Source organism: Suncus etruscus, chromosome 7 (assembly GCF_024139225.1).
Source record: "Suncus etruscus isolate mSunEtr1 chromosome 7, mSunEtr1.pri.cur, whole genome shotgun sequence".
In the NCBI taxonomy this organism is placed as follows: Eukaryota; Metazoa; Chordata; class Mammalia; order Eulipotyphla; family Soricidae; genus Suncus; species Suncus etruscus.
This window is the reverse complement of record NC_064854.1, coordinates 90,409,624-90,429,205: the sequence shown is the minus strand read 5'-3', so window position 1 is coordinate 90,429,205 and position 19,582 is coordinate 90,409,624. Positions and strand designations below refer to the sequence as shown.

General features: G+C 37.4%; 1 protein-coding gene across 1 annotated transcript in view; it reads right to left on the bottom strand.

The window, feature by feature from the left end:
* The window catches only part of DNAH9 (dynein axonemal heavy chain 9), a 704,007-nt gene that overhangs the window by 344,300 nt on the left and 340,125 nt on the right, over positions 1-19,582 (bottom strand). The window contains exons 42-43 of the mRNA XM_049776731.1: positions 10,260-10,421; positions 119-315 (exon numbers count right to left, since the gene is read on the bottom strand). Of these exons, the coding sequence (XP_049632688.1) occupies positions 119-315; positions 10,260-10,421 (359 nt within the window). The remainder of the gene's footprint in view (positions 1-118; positions 316-10,259; positions 10,422-19,582) is intronic.

The window sequence follows — 19,582 nt, the reverse complement described above, 5'->3', positions numbered from 1 at the left end:
TGATTTCTTAGTTTTATCAATGTCTTGTTAAATTCATAAATAAGACAATAGTACCTATGCATGATGCATCCTCAAAGAGATATATTGTTAAATTCATAAATAAGACAATAGCACTTACACATGACGCATGGCATCCTCAAAGAGAACTAGATCCATTACACTGTTGACTTCATTGTAGTTTTGCAAAGCTTCAACAAGAGTCTGGGTCAATAATTCCCATGATTTTACAGGCATATACTTGGGCTCACCAATACCATTTGCAAAGTGACAATATATATTCAGGTTTCGTATCTCCTCCATAGTCATTTCAATATTCTGGCAACAAGACACAGACAAATTTAAAAACATTTCTTAACTGGGTCTCTTTCTGGTTCATACACATACTCTTCCTTTCCTCTCCTGGAAATTAAATATCAGTGTTGCTTTCACATGTGTTCTCTCTTAAAAAAATTTTATACAGTGTATATTGAACATTTATTTACAACTAAATGCAATTAAGGATAATATTTGTTATCCCCGTGAATTGAGGATAAAAAATTGAATGCGGGATATATCCTTATCTAATGTACAATAAGGGACAATATGTAAGGAGAACTATGAATATCAGTACAGAGTGGATGTCCCTAAATAATAATTCTTACATCATCACTATTGGAATAAAAGTACTCTGGATTTTTTTGTTGGATGTTAATTAAAATGATCTTTAAGGTCAAAATAATTTTACTCAAATTAATATTTAAATTTAAGTTTATTTTCTTGTCTCTTGCAAAAACATAAGCTCAGGTATTTTTTAAAATTGGCATAATTTTAAAAATTATTGATTGATTTATAGTGTAGGAGACACCTCAGAAGGTACTCAAATTTTGTACTTGGCTCTATACATAGGGAAAACTTCTAGATGGGGTCTAGGCACAAATTTTAACTTTTTAAGATGATGAGGAAACATTGGTTTAAAAAGAACATAAACACGGGCCAGCGAGGTGGCGCTAGAGGTAAATGCAAGCACTAGCCAAGAAAGGACTGTGGTCCCATATGGTCCCCCCAAGCCAGTGGCAATTTCTGAGCACTTAGCCAGGAGTAACCCCTGAGCATCAAATGGGTGTGACCTGAAAAACCAAAGAAAAACAAAAAAAAGAACAACAACAACAACAACAAAAAGAACATAAACTCTTCAACTGTTCTTTTGTGGCTTGCTTAGTTTTTGTGTTGGGTCACACCAGGTGGTACTCAGGTCCTATTTCTGGCTCTGTGCTCAGGGGTAATTCTTGGAGGACTCAGGAGTCCATAATGAGGTCTTGGAGATCTGACCTGTATCTGTCTCTGTGTATGAGTCCCCATTTGTGGGGTAAAGTACCTCAGAGTAATCTATGATATTCTTGAATTTTGAGGTCACCTCTTCCTCTGCAATTATTATAATGAAGGCTTTTTTGTATAAATATTGTATATAAAATCATATATTTTTATCATCCTAGTTAAATTTCTTCTATTACATTGTCCTAATTGGTAGTGTTGCGTGTCTTATTTTCAATGTTAACTAATTCTGTTTTTAGCTGCTTCCAATCTACTGATAATTCCATTTATTATATTTTAACACCTTTTATAAAATGTACCTTTTTCAATCAAGTTTTTAGATATTATTAAATCTCTGTTCCATGTTTGTCATAATTTCTGTACAAGTTGAGAAGATTGTTGCTCTGATGCATGTAAAATTATGATTCAATAAATGAATTTGTTCCATTTTGTCTTCATTTATTGATATTTTTTTATTATTCCTGATGTTTCATAGAATGTAAGTTTCTAATGTATTCAGCAGTTGTCAGCTGACCATGTTTACAATTATATGCTAGTGCCTCTGACACTACTGATATCTGGAAGCCAACAATATATTGTTCATTCATCTTAAGTGCTTGAAAAAAATCATCCTGGTGCCTGTGACTTGTGTTCCCTAGATGGCAACATGGGTTTTGTGGCATGTGTAACCTGTGTTGCTATAGTACCAAGCTCTAGCTGATATACCTGCACTTAGGTTTATTATAGGTGCAATTTCTAGAAGTTGATGTAGTTGAACTGAATTTCCAGTGCCTGAAAATAGAGGTCACCTGTAATAATCAGCGCTGTTCAGCAAGTTTAAATTAATAGCTCCTGAGATTTTTGTCAATAGTTTTGTGGATAGTTGCTTTGAATCAGAGTTTGATAAAGTCTAATAGGCAAGGCTTACCTCCAGGTTACTTTCTACCTGTTGCTGACTTTTAAACTGTTCCTAGTTGCTTTGTTGGGAATGGATACTTCCAGCTAGAGCCTAGAAACAACTGCTTAATATTTTGTTTATAGTTCTCAATATCTTTCTGCTGCAGTGGGAACAGGCACAAAACTAAACTTTTCTGAAACACTTAGGTTAGTTGATATCTTACTTAAATTGGAGATTAGGTCTGGGAAACTACTTTAGGATAAATTCCTTTGTATCTGGTATGTTTACAAATAACTTAATCAGATGTTTTGGCATTAGAACCTTTATGGTGTGACTTGTCAGAGTGGAACCAGATAGATGAGTGTATTATGGTGGCTAAGACATATAGACCATCCTGGTAGAGCTATATCTATGACTTCTTTTAGTCTTTATTTCTCCCTCCCCAACCCAAAATAAGTGTGCTTTTACTTTAGACTTTTCTACAATTTATTTCTGGAGAGTTGAGTAGCACTAGGTTGTTGACTGTTCTTCCCAGTGAATGTTTTCAGTGAGAAGTCTTGTAAACTGCTTGCTGTATCCACTTTATATGTGTTCTCTCTGTTGATAGGACTACTAATAGAACTATTCATTTTAGACCATATTAATTGTTCTTCCAGAGTCAAATTTCTTTAACACAATCTATCACTTAAGAATATAGGCAATAATCATGCTTTATGTTTTTATTATAATTACTTAAGCACCGTGGTTACAAAAGTGTTTATGATTGTGTCATAGAATTTACACAACCCTTCACCTGTGCAATTTTCTGTCACTAATGTACCAAGTTTTTCTCCCATCTACCCCCACTAGAGGGTAAATGCACTTTTAAGTCAAAGAGGAACTACTGCAAAAACCCAAATCTATGAGGCCTCAAGAAGGATATGTAGATGCGGTTAGTTCAAGAAAGATTTATAATGAGTAAATAAGCAGTGTTACTTTCCTACAAGGAATGATTACCAATTCTCATTCCTTTCATTAAAGAGCCACTTAGGAAAGAGAACCACTATCATGCTATTCACAAAGGCTAGCTTTATATATCCATGAGACAGTATTCTTCAAACTTCATGTAGACTATGAAGGTTACAATAACATCTATCTAGTAAATAAGATTTCTGCCTGTTTATAAGAAAGGAGCTGAAATATTTAGATACTAGGATTTGTTATATCATTAAAGATGGTTTAGGTCATATGAAACCTCTAAGCTATTCTGGAATTTCCAGACAGTATTATCAAATGCCTATATTTTATAATAAGATATAATGCTGTGCAGAAGAGACATTCTTCCTACTTGAGAAATACACATAGAAGAAAAAACGTTTCTCCAGTTTAAAAATTGCCTGTACTAAACAACAGTTCTGAGGGAACTTAATACTAAAAATATAGCAGAGGAAAAACTATCGCAAGTCTAAACAGTTTGACCTATTAAAATACTTAGAGCAATAAAACAGTGTCATCAATTTTATGATTGGTCAAGCTGTAAGAGGCACAAAATTTTATAAAACACAAAAATTTGGGGATGGAGTGGTGGCACAAGCGGTAGGGTATTTGCCTTGCATGTGCTAATCTAGGACGAACTGTAGTTTGATCCCCCAGGATATCATATGGTACCCCAACCCAGCAGCTTTTTCTGAGTGCATAGCCAGGAGTAATCTCTGATGTCACCACGTGTGACCCAAAAAACAAATAAAAACACAAAAAATTCTTAATACTGATATATGATAGCAAAAAGACCTTGCATCAGAGATATTTACATTTCTAATAAGACAATTATATTGCTTCCTTATGGAAATTGGGAAAATTTTCTTTGATACAATACAAATATTTGCTTCAGGCTACCACTGGTGATGATAAGTATATTAATTATATGTGGTCTATGATTAAAATGATATGACTTTACTACACAAATTCACATCAGAGTACCTATTTCAAAGACTGCTGTTATTCTAAAATTTAGTTTATAAAATGTAAAATGTCAAGCCTTGTTTAAGAGTTAACAATGAAAATATTAACTCCAATTTCTATAATACTAAGTAAGAGGCATCTAAGACGTGAGGGCTAAATATTAGGTCACATAAGAAGATAGAACTAATATGTTAGAAACAAGGAATATAGGGAAATTAATTACATAAAATTAAGTTCAAACATCAATATTAATACCAGATATTGAAATGGACTATAAATATCTAAAGTGTTAGACCTACTTACCTTATAAAGAAAATTTATAGAGCTTTACCTAATGAGTAAGTATAAAAAACAAGGTAAAATTAACAAATTTTATTATATTTAAGTTAAATTCACAAAACTCCCCAAATTATGTGAGGGAAATTATGTTAGTTTTGGTATAATTTTGAGAGTAAAATATGTAATGTCATCATAGACTGTGAAAATATGGCACTGAGGAGTTAATTATTATGAAAATTATTAATAGAATGTGTACAGGAAAAAGTTTTCAGATTAATACACTTTGTAAATAATATGTGAATTAGCATTGACCAAGGTTTTCAGAGCAGAGCAGAAGGCACTGTTAATTTAAAAGGAATTATATAATATTATTTCTCAATTTATTTTGCCAATTCATTATTTCTCAGAATTGTAATAAAAATAAAACTGATTTATCTGTACACATTTTGGGCGATGTATGTGGGAAGTAAGTATCAAAAAGTGAGTGATGATCTTTGTAAAGTGGAAACTGATTTGAAGTCTGTGTTATAATAAACTTCTAGACCTTAAAATTATTCCAGATATTTTAGCCATCAAAGATATAATGGATGATTTTTGAGCAGTTTTCTTTTTATTTTTTATACATTTTTTAAACAACTTTATTACATACATGATTGTTGTTTGGGTTTCAGTCATGGAAAGAACACCACCCATCACGCATCACCATCAACATTCCCATCACCAATGTCCCAAATATCCCTCCTTCCCACCCAACCCCCACCTGTACTCTAGACAGGCTTTCTAATTCCCTTGTACATTCTCCTTATTAGGATAGTTCAAAACGTAGTTATTTCTCTAACTAAACTCATCCCTGTTTGTGGTGAGCTTCATGAGGTGAGCTGTAACTTCCAGCTCTTTTCTCTTTTGTGTCTGAAAGTTATTATTGCAAGAATGTCTTTCATTTTTCTTAAAACCCATAGATGAGTGAGACCATTCTGCATCCTTCTCTCTCTCTCTGACTTATTTCACTCAGCATAATAGATTCCGTGTACATCAATGAATAGGAAAATTTCATGACTTCATCACTCCTGACAGCTGCATAATATTCCATTGTGTATATGTACCATAGTTTCTTTAGCCATTCATTTGTTGAAGGGTTTCTTGGCTGTTTCCAGAGTCTTGATATGGAAAATAGTGCTGCAATAAATATAGGTGTAAGGAAGGGATTTTTGTATTGTATTTTTGTGTTCCTAGGGTATATTCCTAGGAGTGGTATAGCTGGGTCGTATGGGAGCTCGATTTCCAGTTTTTGGAGGAATCTCCATATTGCTTTCCATAAAGGTTGAACTAGACGGCATTCCCACCAGTAGTGGATAAGAGTTCCTTTCTCTCCACATCCCCGGCAACACTGCTTGTTCTCATTCTTTATGATGTGTGCCAATCTTTGGGGTGTGAGGTGGTACCTCATAGTTGTTTTGATTTGCATCTCCCTGATGATTAGTGATGTGGAGCATTTTTTCATGTGTCTTTTGACCATTTGTATTTCTTCTTTCTCAAAGTATCTGTCCATTTCTTCTCCCCATTTTTTGATGGGATTAGATGTTTTTTTCTTGTAAATTTCTGTCAGTACCTTGTATATTTTGAAGATTAGCCCCTTATCTGATGGGTATTGGGTGAATAGTTTCTCCCACTCAGTGGGGGGCTCTTGTATCCTGGGCGTTATTTCTTTTGAGGTGCAGAAGCTTCTCAGCTTAATATATTCCCATCTGTTTATCTCTGCTTTCACTTGCTTGGAGAGTGCAATTTCCTCCTTGAAGATGCCTTTAGTCTCAATGTCCTGGAGTGCTTTACCTACGTGTTATTCTATACATCTTATGGTTTCGGGTCTGATTCGAGGTCTTTCATCCATTTGGATTGAACTTTCGTACATGAAGTTATCTGGGGGTCTAAGTTCAATTTTTTGCAAGTGGCTAGCCAGTTGTGCCAACACCACTTGTTGAAGAGGCTTTCTTTGTTCCATTTAGGATTTCTTGCTCCTTTATCAAAAATTAGGTGATTGTATGTCTGGGGAACATTCTCTGAGTATTCAAGCCTATTCCAGTAATCTGAGAACCTCTCTTTATTCCAATATCATGCTGTTTTGATATCTATTGCTTTGTAGTACAGTTTAAAGTTGGGGAATGTAATTCCTCCCATATTCTTTTTCACAATCATTGCTTTAGCTATTCTAGGGTGTTTATTGTTCCAAATAAATTTCAAAAGTGCCTGATCCACTTCTTTGAAGAATGTCATGGGTATCTTTAGAGGATCGCATTAAATCTGTACAATGCTTTGGGGAGTATTGCCATTTTAATAATGTTAATCCTGCCAATCCATGAGCAGTGTACGTGCTTCCATTTCCACGTTTCCTCTCTTATTTTTTCAATTTCATGAAAGAGTCTTGCCAGGATTGGTAGAAGTTCCTCTTGAAAGGTTTGAAAGAATTCATTAGTGAATCCATCTGGGCCTGGGCTTTTGTTTTTGGGCAGACATTTGATTACTGTCTTAATTTCCTCAATAGTAATGGGTGTGTTTAGAAATGCCATGTCCTTTTCATTCAATCGTAGAATATTATAAGAGTCCAAAATTTTATCGATTTCTTCCAGGTTTTCATTTTTAGTGGCACAGAGTTTCTCAAAGTAGTTTCTGATTACCATTTGGATTTCTACCATATCAGTAGTAATCTCTCCTTTTTCATTTCTAATGCGAGTTATCAAGTTTCTCTCTCTTTCTTTGTTAGTTTTGCCAGTGGTCTATCAATCTTGTTTATTTTTTCAAAGAACCAACTTCTGCTTTCATTGATCTTTTGGTTTGTTTTTCGGGTTTTCACTTCATTGATTTCTGCTCTCAGCTTTGTTATTTCCTTCTGTCTCCCTATTTTCGGGTCCTTTTGTTGAGTACTTTCTAATTCTATGAGCTGCATCATTAAACTATTCAGGTATGCCCCTTCTTCCTTCCTGATGTGTGCTTGCAAAGCTATAAATTTACTTCTCAGTACCGCTTTTGCTGTGTCCCATAAGTTTCTGATAGTTTGTGTCTCCATTGTCATCTGTTTTCACGAAGGTTTTCTTTTCCTTTTTGATTTGATCTCAGACCCACTATATCCCTTTGTAGTTCACATATAGTTTCAAGGCCTTGATATCAGAGAAGGTAGCCTGCAAAATTTCTATCCTATTGATATTATGGAGGTATGTTTTATGTGCTAGCATGTAGTTTGTCCTGGAGAATGTCCCATGTACATTAGAGAAGAATGTGTATCCAGGCTTCTGGGGGGAGTGTCTTGTATATATCTACAGGGCATCTTTTTTCCATTTCTCTTTTCAGGTCTAGTATATTCTTGTTGGGTTTCAGTCTGGTCGACCTGTCAAGTGTTGACAATGCTGTGCTGAGGTCTCCCACAATTATTGTGTTGTTATTGATATTATTTTTCAGATTTGTCAACAATTTTATTAAATATTTTGCTGGCCCCTCATTTGGTGCATGTATGTTTAGGAGAGTGATTTCTTCCTGCTGTACATATCCCTTGATTAATATAAAATGTCCATCTTTGTCCCTTACAACTTTCCTAAGTATAAAGTTTGCATCATCTGATATTAGTATGGCCACTCCAGCTTTTTTATGGGTGTTGTTTGCTTGGATGATTTTCCTGCAGCCTTTTATTTTGAGTCTATGTTTGTTCTGACTATTCAGGTGCGTTTCTTGTAGGCAGCAGAAGGTTGGATTGAGTTTTTTGATTCATTTAGCCACTCTGTGTCTCTTAACTGGTGCATTTAGTCCATTGACATTGAGAGAAAGAATTTTCCTGGGAGTTAGTGCCATCTTTATATCGAAGTTTGGTGTGTCTTTTGGTCAGTCTTGTCTTAAAGTAGGCCGTTCAGTTTTTCTTTTAAGAATGGTTTTGAGTCTGTAAAGTTTCTGAGCTGTTGTTTGTCTGTGAAACTATGCATTGTTCCTTCAAACTCAAAAGTGAGTTTTGCTGGGTGCAGTATTCTAGGCGAAGCATTTCTTTCATTGAGTTTTGTCACTATATCCCACCACTGCCTTCTGGCCTTGAGTGTCTCTGGTGACAGGTCTGGAGTAAATCTCAAGGATGTTCCCTTGAATGTAATTTCTCTTTTCGATCTTGCTGCTTTCAGAATTCTGTCTCTAACTGTGGGATTCATCATTGTGACTAGGACGTGTCTTGGGGTGTTTTTTCTGGGGTCTCTTTTAGTTGGTACTCTTCGGGGATGCAGGATTTGTTTGTTTGTATTCTTTAGCTCTGGTAGTTTCTCTTTAATAATGTTCTTGACCGTTGATTCTTCCTGGAAATTTTCTTCCTGGGTCTCTGGGACTCTAATGATTTTTAAGTTGTTTCTGTTGAGCTTACCTTAGACTTTTAATTTTCATCTGTTCCCATTCTTTGAGTAATTTTTCCATTGTTTGATCATTTGCTTTAAGGCTTTTTTCCAATTTATTCTGCTGTATAGAATTGTTATTCATCTCATCTTCCAGTGTACTAATTCTATCCTCAGCTCCTGTTAACCTGTGGGAAATCTCAACCATGATTTTCTTTAATTCATCAACTGAGTTTTTCAGACCTGATATTTGACCTGAAATTTCAGTTTGGAGTTTTCTGATTTCTATCTTCATGTTCTCTTGATTCTTATTAGTGTTCTCTTCTATACTTTCTTTGAGTTCTTTGAACATCTTCCATATTCGACTCTAAACTCCTTAGCTGAGAGACTGAGTAGTTCAAGTCATCAGAGTTGCCATCGTCATTCTCTATGTCTGGCGCTGGCCTGCGTTGTTTCCCCATTGTCACACTTGTATTGTGGGTTTTTCTACATGTTATGTTTGTATTCATTGGCTAAATGATGTGCACGGCTGCAAAGCAAAGCGGAGCAGCCGAATATAGCAGTTTTCATAGGGGAAGGGAATGCTCACCTGAATGCCTGTGCCAAGTTGAGCTGGGGTTTTTTGGGGAAGGAAGAAAGGAAAGAGCCTGCAGCTCTGGAAACCAGTCTCTGTCACCTGTGATATTCAGCTGCAGCGCTGACCCCAGCAACAAAGTGGCCTATGTACTTGCTCAGCCTGGGCTTTTGTTTGAGCTGGGGGTGAGGGCCACTGTGTGGATGCTCAGACTGGAACCTTAGTGATAAGTGCTTGGTTTGATTATGAACACAGCTTGAACACTATGCCCCTCTTTGTTTCAGCTGCAGATGATGGCTGTTCAACTGCTGTTTTTGCCAGTTTCATTACAAAGTTCTTTTCTTTCCATATTTCAAAGGTCAGTGTGTTTATTGGTGGCCCTCAAAGAGCTGTTATCCTAAGGTATCAGTGTTAAGAATGGTGGTCAGTATGTTAATAAACGTTGCTGCTTCAAAGGCCAGAAAGCAGTCCTGGGATCTGTAACCCCCAGAAGTCAGAAATCATGGAAGGCTGCCTGAATCCAGTCATGGAAAATTCCAAATGTGAGGCAGCCAGCAGTAGGAATGGGTCCAGTAGATGCAGGCTAAATCCCAAGAGGATCTGACCATTATGGATGATTTTTATACTCATTTGCAATGCAATCCTAGTTGTCTATTTAAAGGAAATATTACATAAGAATTGGACTATTACCTATGATTACCCAATATAGGAGATGTAACTAAAAGGATTGGAAGAATATTCCATTCCATTTACAACTTTTATTATTAATTTGTGTTTTCTTTTGCCTAGCATTGCCACAATATTACATTTTTATTTTTCTTACATTATTTGATATTTTTCCACTTTATGGGCAAGAGTTTGTAATGTGGATTAGAATCTACATAATTATGATTAATTTTTAAATAACAAGGTAAATACTCACATCAAAAATTTTCTTGACGACTTCTATCTGAATTTTATCAAAAACTTCTAAGTCCTTTTCTTCTACCATCTTATCTCGATATACTCGATTTGACTCATGCAGATAAAGCTTTATTAGATCTTGTGTAGATTTAAGACAATCCACTGAGGAAAAGAGAATGCCCTTTAATTAAAACAGAAATAAATATTATAATTAACAGTTAAAATTGCAACTGTTATTTATTAAAGAAAGTTATGTAAAACTGGACTAGATATTTTTAGACAAAAATTATAAATAACAACTATAGAGTTCAAAGAGCTAGTATAGAAGTACAGTATATAGTATATTTTTTGTAGTCAACACCAGTTTTATCCCTGGCATTACAAATGCTTCTCTCATGGCTGCCAGGAGTTACTTCTGGGTGCAGAATTAGGAGTAAGTTCTGAACACCACTGTATGTGTTACATATTTTACCCACAAATCACTCCAAATAATAATCATCATAATGATCTATATGGTTTACAATATACATTTTGTGTATCAGAGTTAAGAAGCATGCTCTGTGTCATAGAACAAGTGGTTTTAGCTCAGAACCACATGGTTTCATAATTTAAAAGGTATCATAATTTAAAAGTCTGGATATTCATAGGGGAGGAATTTCTCTCCCATCCCTCATCCCCTCAGGGTCCCAGCTGCCAGGTCTGGCCCTGAGGGCTGGTCTGGCATGGGGCATGGTCTCAATCTCCTGCATAGTGGAGTTTTTGGCCAGCTCTCCCGCTCAGTACCCCCCATGGCCATAAACTGGGCTATGCTGTGGACCCCTTGCAGAGGTGTCTTTTCTTACTTGTCCTCATTTTCAAAAGTGCATGGACACTAATGCACCCGCACTACAAATATACTTTTTAATCATTATCCAACAATGTTCCTAATTTTAGAGTGTTTCTAAGAAAGAAAATAAAATGCCCAATATTTGGAGGATAACACTTGAATAGATCTCTAAATTCAGCCTATATGTGGGCGTGATTTTCTATACAGTGGTATTCTCTCTGACTGCGAAACTTAAACCATAAACAATCCATCTATATAGTGTATATAGCCCCTCTTATCTATTACCCCTCCCCCACCCCAGAATCCCTTCTACCCTCTCATCCCCCAATCCTTATTCCTTATCTTTCCTTATTTAACCCTCTTTATCCTCAATTCTTAGCTCGTTAGGCACCGAGACCGACCTCCTGCCCCAACAAACCACCACTCATCTCCTCAATGAAAAGATACCCTCTCAATCCCCATCCCATGCCTCAGCAAGGAACTACAATCAACATGCCTGCTGACTCAAGCTATGTGGCCTTTCTCATCCCATCAAATCGTGGACTGTTGCATGATACTGGATTCAGCTTCAGAAAAACCTCAGCTCAAAGACACTACATGATTTCATCATGCTGCAAATCATGTTTCAAACTTAAGACCAAGGTCTGCGTTACAAAAAGTGCTTCATCCCAAAATACATATGCACCCCACTATTTATCGCAGCAATCAGTATAATAGCCAAATCTTGGAACCAACCTCGATGTCCAACAACAGATGAATGGATCATTAAGATGTGGTACATATACACAATGGAATATTACACGGCAGTCAGAAATGATACAATCACAGACTTTGCAGCAACGTGGATGGACCTAGATCATGTTATGTTAAACGAAGTAAGTCAGAAGACAAAAGATAAACACAGAATGGTAGCACTATTCTGAAGCACCTAGAACATATATTTTATACACAACTAATACCTAACAATCAAATAACAGGGTTTAACAGGGTAGAAACTCCGAGCACTGTAATAGTCAACATATACTTGGGAGCAGTGTCCAAAATACATGAAAAAGGAACAATGCAAACTCTTGACTACACAGTATACCACAAAGAAAACAGCAACAACAGAGACAGCAGCATAGAGAGAACAGGTATGTAATCAGACTTCTACAACAAAGGCCCACAATAATCCCTTAGAGATCGCATACAAGAACACAAGTATAGAACACCACGGGAAATCACTGACTGCAATGGAAACATACCTTAACACTATGTTTTAATGCCTTTATCTTACTATATTTTAAATAACCTCTCAGCTTTTCTGTCCACAGGCACCCTTGGATACAAAGGGCGGACAAACTAAGGTGGCAACTCAGGATACTACACGAGATACCATACCTTGCTTGCACTACGAGATAGCCGCGAGAAAAATCTTTAACATACACTTTATCTCTAGGTTATACCTTCTTTTAGGAATTGAAGCACGTGACCAGCCAGATCACCGAGGCAGTAACTAGACGTACGGACTTAAACTACAGACTCTATTCATCGAACACAATCAACCAATCCAGCATTCCCTTGCTATTTTCTCTTCTCTTCTCACTACCTTCTTCTTTTTTTTCTTTTTTTTTCTCTTTTTTCTTTTCTTTTTTTTTCTCTTTCTTCATTTCTTTTTTTTTTGTTTGTTTTTTTGTTTTTTTGTTTTTTGTTTTTTGTTTTTGGGCCACACCCGTTTGACGCTCAGGGGTTACTCCTGGCTATGTGCTCAGAAATCGCCCCTGGCTTGGGGGGACCATATGGGACTCCGGGGGATCGAACCGCGGTCCGTTCCTTGGCTAGCGCTTGTAAGGCAGACACCTTACCTCTAGCGCCACCTTCCCGGCCCATCTCTTTCTTCATTTCTCTCTTTTCTATTCTTCTCTTTACTTTTTTCCCCATTCTCTTCTCCCTTTCTTTATAAGGTATTTTTTCTTTTTTCTCCCTTCATACCCCTCCCATATACCTTCCCCTTTCTCCCCTCCGGAAATCTAACTATCCCTTCACCCCTCAATCCCATCCAGATCTCCCACCATATTAAAACTCTTCACCCTCAGTCCTTAATCTATTAGGCATCAAGATCGACCTCCTACCCAACGAACCAGTACCCAGCACCCAGGCGAGGGGACACCCAGTCAAACCCACACCTAGTCTCCTGCAAGAAAAGACAGCCAACTCCCCTGCGGACTCATGCTGCGCGGCCCTCCCTACCAACTCCCCCTAACGTGGACTGTTTCTTGAAACCGGGCCTAGGTCCAAAAGTATCCCCAATACAAGAATTCTTCCAAGACCTCCCTACCACAAATTTTTACCAAACTGAAGAAGGCCAGGGGGTGGGATAGAAAGATGCCTGGGAACCCACACACCACAAGAAAAACCCAAAAGGCAATGGGAAAAACTGTACTTCCAACATAGGCATGAGACCTGTAATACACCACATCTTTACCGGCTTTCCCCCAAATGTAAGGTAGTTTTTTGCACCACTTTGGTCCTTTAAAAGCTTCGCTAACTCATTTTATTTCTTTTTCTTTTATTTATTTATTTATTTTAATTTATTTTTTCAAATGCCTGTCCTACATATACATTTGTGAGCATATACATTGTCATTCCCTTTCTTTTTTTATTTATTTTATTTTTATTTTATTTTATTTTATTTCATTTTTTTTATCGTTTTTGGGGATGTGACCTGTTCTGTTATCCCCTCTGTCCACCCCCAAATACACCGACAATATAATGTAGCACCATTTCTCCCTGCAAAGGCACACTAAATAAAGGGGAAATCTTACATATAGAAAAGAGCTCTTATCTAATAGAGATAGGAACTCACAGTTGTTAATAATACAGGGATATCTCCTACTTGGAAAATATGTCATGTGGAATCAACTTAGACCTCAGGTGATTAGATACCATTCATCCAGCCTTGAACCCTGGATCCCAGACATAGAAACGGCACAACTGCAGGAAACAAATCCCATCCAGGACAGCCTTAATACTGCGGGGTCAACAACAAGGGCCAGCTCTAACATGATATCCCGACAACGAGGAAAATGTGAACAACTTGACCTTAGAGCTGATTAGCCTACCTTACCAGCTAACGACAAGACAAAACCAGAAGACTTGGCACCCTTTGGTAGGTCCAAAAGCCAAGATCGCGATTTACAGATGACTGGCTGATAGAACCACGGCCAGACTGTACACATCTTGGGACCAATAAAAAAGCCCTAATTTAGGGTTTGAACTATGACCTGCACAATAAGCATGATCCCCAGTCCCAAAGGTCCTGCAGAGACAATTGTAACGGAATGGAGCTTCTGGAAGCACAAAGAAAGACGCTAACCTAGGTGCCATCCTAGGCTCAGTGCAAAGCCCAAGACCACCAACCACAGAAGATGGATTAAAATGACACTGAGGTAACAGAACCTCTAGAATCACGAAGACTGACTTCATCATAAATCCCAGGGTGATACAATCAGAGCTCTGTGTTTAGAGGTCTCAGTATCTGCACAGATCCTGAGACCTCTAAACACAGAGCTCTGATTGTATCACCCTGGACAGAGCAGAAGTCTACCAACCACAAAAACGCCACCGGGAGAGTAAATGATCCTGAGCAAAATCTAGAGTTGATCCCCATGACAGTATACTCCAAGGACGGAGAAACCCCATATTTTTTTAGGCCAAGTGAATTTCTTTTCAAATGACCCCAATATTTACTGTGCCAGGGCAGGAGGGAAAAAACAAAAATACAAAAAGCACAAAACCTTGGTTATTTATATATATATTTTTTACCTTCATTTATTAGTATTATTAATTTCATTTACCTATCTATTTTGGTCGATTTCTCTCTTTGGGTGTGATTATTGAAATTGTTGTCCCCAGTTACACTTATTTTTTCTCTTCCTCTCTTTTCTTTCGTTATGTGCTATGCCATGTTTCTTATTTCAAGACCATGGTGTGTTTTTTTGTTTGTGTGCTTGTTTTTGTTGTGTTTTTGTTTGTGTTGTTTTGTTTTTTTTTGTTTGTTTTTTTGTGGTGCTTATCGATAAAGCTGGAGTCCTCAATGGATATTTAACACTTCTTTTGGTACTGGTGGAGTGTTTCACCTTCTCTTTCTTTTCACCTCCCAAATCGATGATGAGAGCCACTAGAAGGATTCCGCCCATTTTCGGGGTATTAGACTCTTACCCCAATTTATTACTTTTTTCTTTTTCAGGCAAAACCACATAACTTAAAATAGCTGGTCTTGCCTCCAGTTAGAGGGGGAAATAAGGGAGGCCTCAAGACCAAACAGGTGCAAGACTACTAAGTAATAGGTTAGATACAGAGGGGACCACATATTCTAGCCACCCGGGGGGTGAGGGAAGAAGAAATGGGAGGGAAGACAAAAATGGACGGGTAGGGAGAACAATTTGGTGATGGATGGGAATCCCTCCTGATTTTATGTGAATATGTACCTAAAATATTATTGTCAGCAATATGTAAGCCACTATGATCAAAATAAAATTATATTATAATAAAAAAAAAGTGCTTTGGCTTTCACTCCCTCCAAGAATATCTCAAAAGACCTAATTGGGAGGCCTATATTGCCTTTGTAAGTTTAATACCTTTATAATAATTGATCTTAAGATGTGTATTCATAAATATAAAGGTAGTGTCCTCCATCACTTTCATTCTTCAATTACCATTTTTAACTGTTTTATTTATTTGTTTTATATATATATATATATATATACACATACATACACGTATTTTCTTTATCCTCACCAGTTTTGGTGCTGCTTAGTACTAAAACCAAGAAAACGTCTTGCCTGGGGTAAAAGTTTACGTCAAAACCTGACCACATAGACTGTGTAGACTGTCATCTTTACCCAGAATAGCAACAGCAATACAATATGACGCTGTAGGCTTTTGTATAGGCACAGTAAAAAAGTGGAAACAAAAGACACAGAAATAAGATCTTATCTTCTAGGGACAAGAACTCACACTATTTAATAACACAGGGGTGCCTCCCATCCTGAACATGTGTCATGTGGGTACAACTTAGTCTTCATGAGATTGGACAATGTTAGTTCAATCCGGATCCCCAGATCCCAGACATAGAACTGATACAGCTTCCTGCAACAATACCAGGAACCAAACTCTGCTGGGAAATTTCTAATACTGCTCTGGCACTAACTAGCACAGTTCTGATATGACAACGAGGACAACGAGGAAATAACAACTTGATCTAAGACCAGGTTGTCCTATCACATCACCGAACAGTAAGTGGAAATTAGAAGATATATTGTCCTTTGATTTGTGTAAAAACCAAGAGCACTAACTACAGGAAACTGACGTTGACAACCATGAGTGGGCAGAACTTACCTTGGGACCAACAAGGAAAACTCTACCCTAGGCTGTAGCCTAGGACTCTTGCAAATATCAAGATCTCTAATTACAGAGGCTCAACTTTGACAACAGAGACTGAGCAGAACTTTTGGAACCATAATTTCCTAGGCTTTGGCTTAGGATCTGAGCAAAAACTTATTACAGAAGACCGAACACAACAACAATGATGGAACAGAACTTCTTGAACCATAAAGACTCTATTCTAGACCTTGTCCTATGACTGGTGTAAATACCAAGATCTCTAGCTACGGTGGCCTGACTTTTTCATCCACAACTGAGAGGAGAGTTTCCTGGCACCACAAAAAAGCCCTTGGGATGTGGTAATGAGCATATATAGAGCCAGTAGTTGTTCCCATGGTATGCTTCAAGGGCGGAGAAACCCTGAATCTCTTAGGCCAAGGGAATTCCCTTTCTTCCCCAATACTTACTGTGCCTATGCATAAAAAATGTGGGGGAGCTGCCACACCACCACTCCCTCTTTTTTTTTTTGTTTTGTTTGAAGTTTGATTTTGTTATTATTTTCCTTCTCTTTTTTCTCCCACTTTTTCTTTCTTTTTCACTTTTGTGTTTTTTATTTGGTAATTTTTTTTGTTGCTGGGTGCATTTTTTCCCCTTTTTTTCTCCAGCAGAATCACATAACTTGAATAATTCAGCCTCATAAATTTCCCACTGGATAGGAAAAACTATTCGTCCACTACCTATTAGATAAAGGACTAATTTCCAAAATATTCAATGCATTGACAGACCTTAACACCAGCAACTAAGAATATAGAGAAAAATCCTCATAGATTTTCAAGTCCTCCAAAATATATGATATTTATAGATGAGGACATAAGATCAGCATAATTTCCTCACAATGGAATTCAGAGAATCACTAACTAAAGAAATCCATAGGTGAAAAGTTCATCCTAATCAAAGAAGAACTCTATCAGAAAAGGAGATAGTCCATACAAACAGAACAGAGGGAACTAAAATACATACTAGCAGGCCATATGAAAAACACAGCTTTGGAAGATAATGTGTGATATTTAATGAACAAAGACAAAATCAATAATTTACAAATTGTAGGGATACCAGAAGGGGAGTAAAAGGGATAGGGGAATAACAAGTAGTGAGGGAAATAATAGAAGAAAAATTTTCAACTCTCTGGAATGAGACACCTATGCAAATTCTGGAGGCAAAATAAGTTCCCAATAAAATAGATCCTAGTATACCAACACCAAGACATATAGTAATCTGAATGGTGAAAAATGAATAGAAATATAAATACTTTAAAGCAATAAGGGAGAAAAAATACCTCAAGTACAAAGGAAGGAACATAAGAATCAAACCGGATCTCCCATTTGAAACTATTCAAGCAAGAAGACAGTGGAATGAAATATTTAAACTACTGAATGAAAGAAACTTGCAACCTAGTGTCCACTAACCAGCAAAACTCTCATTCACATAAGAGGAAGAACTAAAAATATTCTCAGACAAAAGAAATTACACAATTTGCACTAACAAAACCAACCCTGAATGAACTACTAAGAGAAGTATTACACACCCAAACACTCAATTTTAACAAAAACGATCCTAAACAATATAATTGCACAACATCCCTCTCTGTCAATAATCTCCTCAAAATGTCAACGGACTAAATCCCCTCATTAAAAGGCACACAATAGAGACTGGAGACTTGACATAATCAGAAAGGTGACTACCTTGCCTCTGCTAGTCTAGGACGGACTGCATTTTGATCTCCTGGTGTTTCATATAACCCCCCAAATTAGGAGTGATTTCTGAATGCATAGCCAGGAGTGGCCCGTGGGCCCAAAAATAAACAAACAAAAAAAGACACAGAGTAGAGGGTTGGATCGGAAAACAAAAAATCTGTTCCCTGCAAGAAACACACTTAAAAGAACAAGATAGAAACAGACTTAGAATAAAAGGATGGAAATCAATTATTCAAACCAATGTAAAACAAAAAAATAAGGTGGAATAGCCATTCTTATATCAGACCAAATTACATTCAACCCCAAGAAAGTCCTCAGAGACAAAGAGGGTCACTATTATTGATCAGGGGTGTAGAGTTAAATAATATGAAGGTCCTTTGGATGGGCTTGGATGGAGGTGGATGGTGATGGAGGCCTTTCTCTTCCAGCCCAGGAACACGTGGCTACAACTCTCTCCAGCATGCAGGTCAGCAGGTTCAGGTAGAGGCAAGGAAATCATCCACAAACAGGTTCCAAGAAATATCAGCTTTATTTATGCCCTAACCACCACATGTGTGGCCTACCATAACCATTTATGCTGGATTCCTATTCAGCCCTGCATTGTACCTTGTCCCTCAGAGATCTCCTCCTACTTCCTCCTCCATCCTGCATCAATGCAAATCCCCTCTCTTTTGCCCCTCAGGCCAAACCTTTTGTAACCTCCCCAAGACTCCTCCCAGAAATGGGAGGGTCTTCCTTGTAGGTAAGTTAACAGGAGGAATGGGGTGTGTGGTAACAATCTCCCCCTCTCTAGATAAAGCACTCAGAAAGTTTATCTCAAAAAAACATAATAAAGCAATAGAAAACTGGGGAGAATAAATGAATAGACACTTTGCCAAGGAAGACCAAAAGATGGGCAATAGACACATAAAAATATGCTCACCATCACTCATCATTAGGGAAATCCAAATCAAGATAGCAATAAGGTACCACCTTACACCAGTGAGGACAGCACACATAAAAATTAATGGTACCAATGTATTTTGGCGAGGATGTGATAAGAAAGGAACTCTCATCCACAGCTGGTGGGAATGGTGCTTGGTCCAACCCCTATGGAAAACAGTATCGAGGGTGTTCAGTAAACTCAAAATTGAATTTACACAATGACACTCCTGGGTATCTATTCCAAGATGAAAGGACATTGATTGTATGTCTGGGGAACATTCTCTGAGTATTCAAGCGTATTCCTCTGATCTGAGGGCCTGTCTTAATTCCAATATCAGGCCTAAATACCAAACCCAAAGTCAATGACAACAGAATCAAGATCTACAAGTTATATACAAAGGGGACCAGTTACGCTAGCAGTTCAGGGGGCAAAGAAGGGAGATATGGAATATATGTTGGGAACAGGGGTGAAGG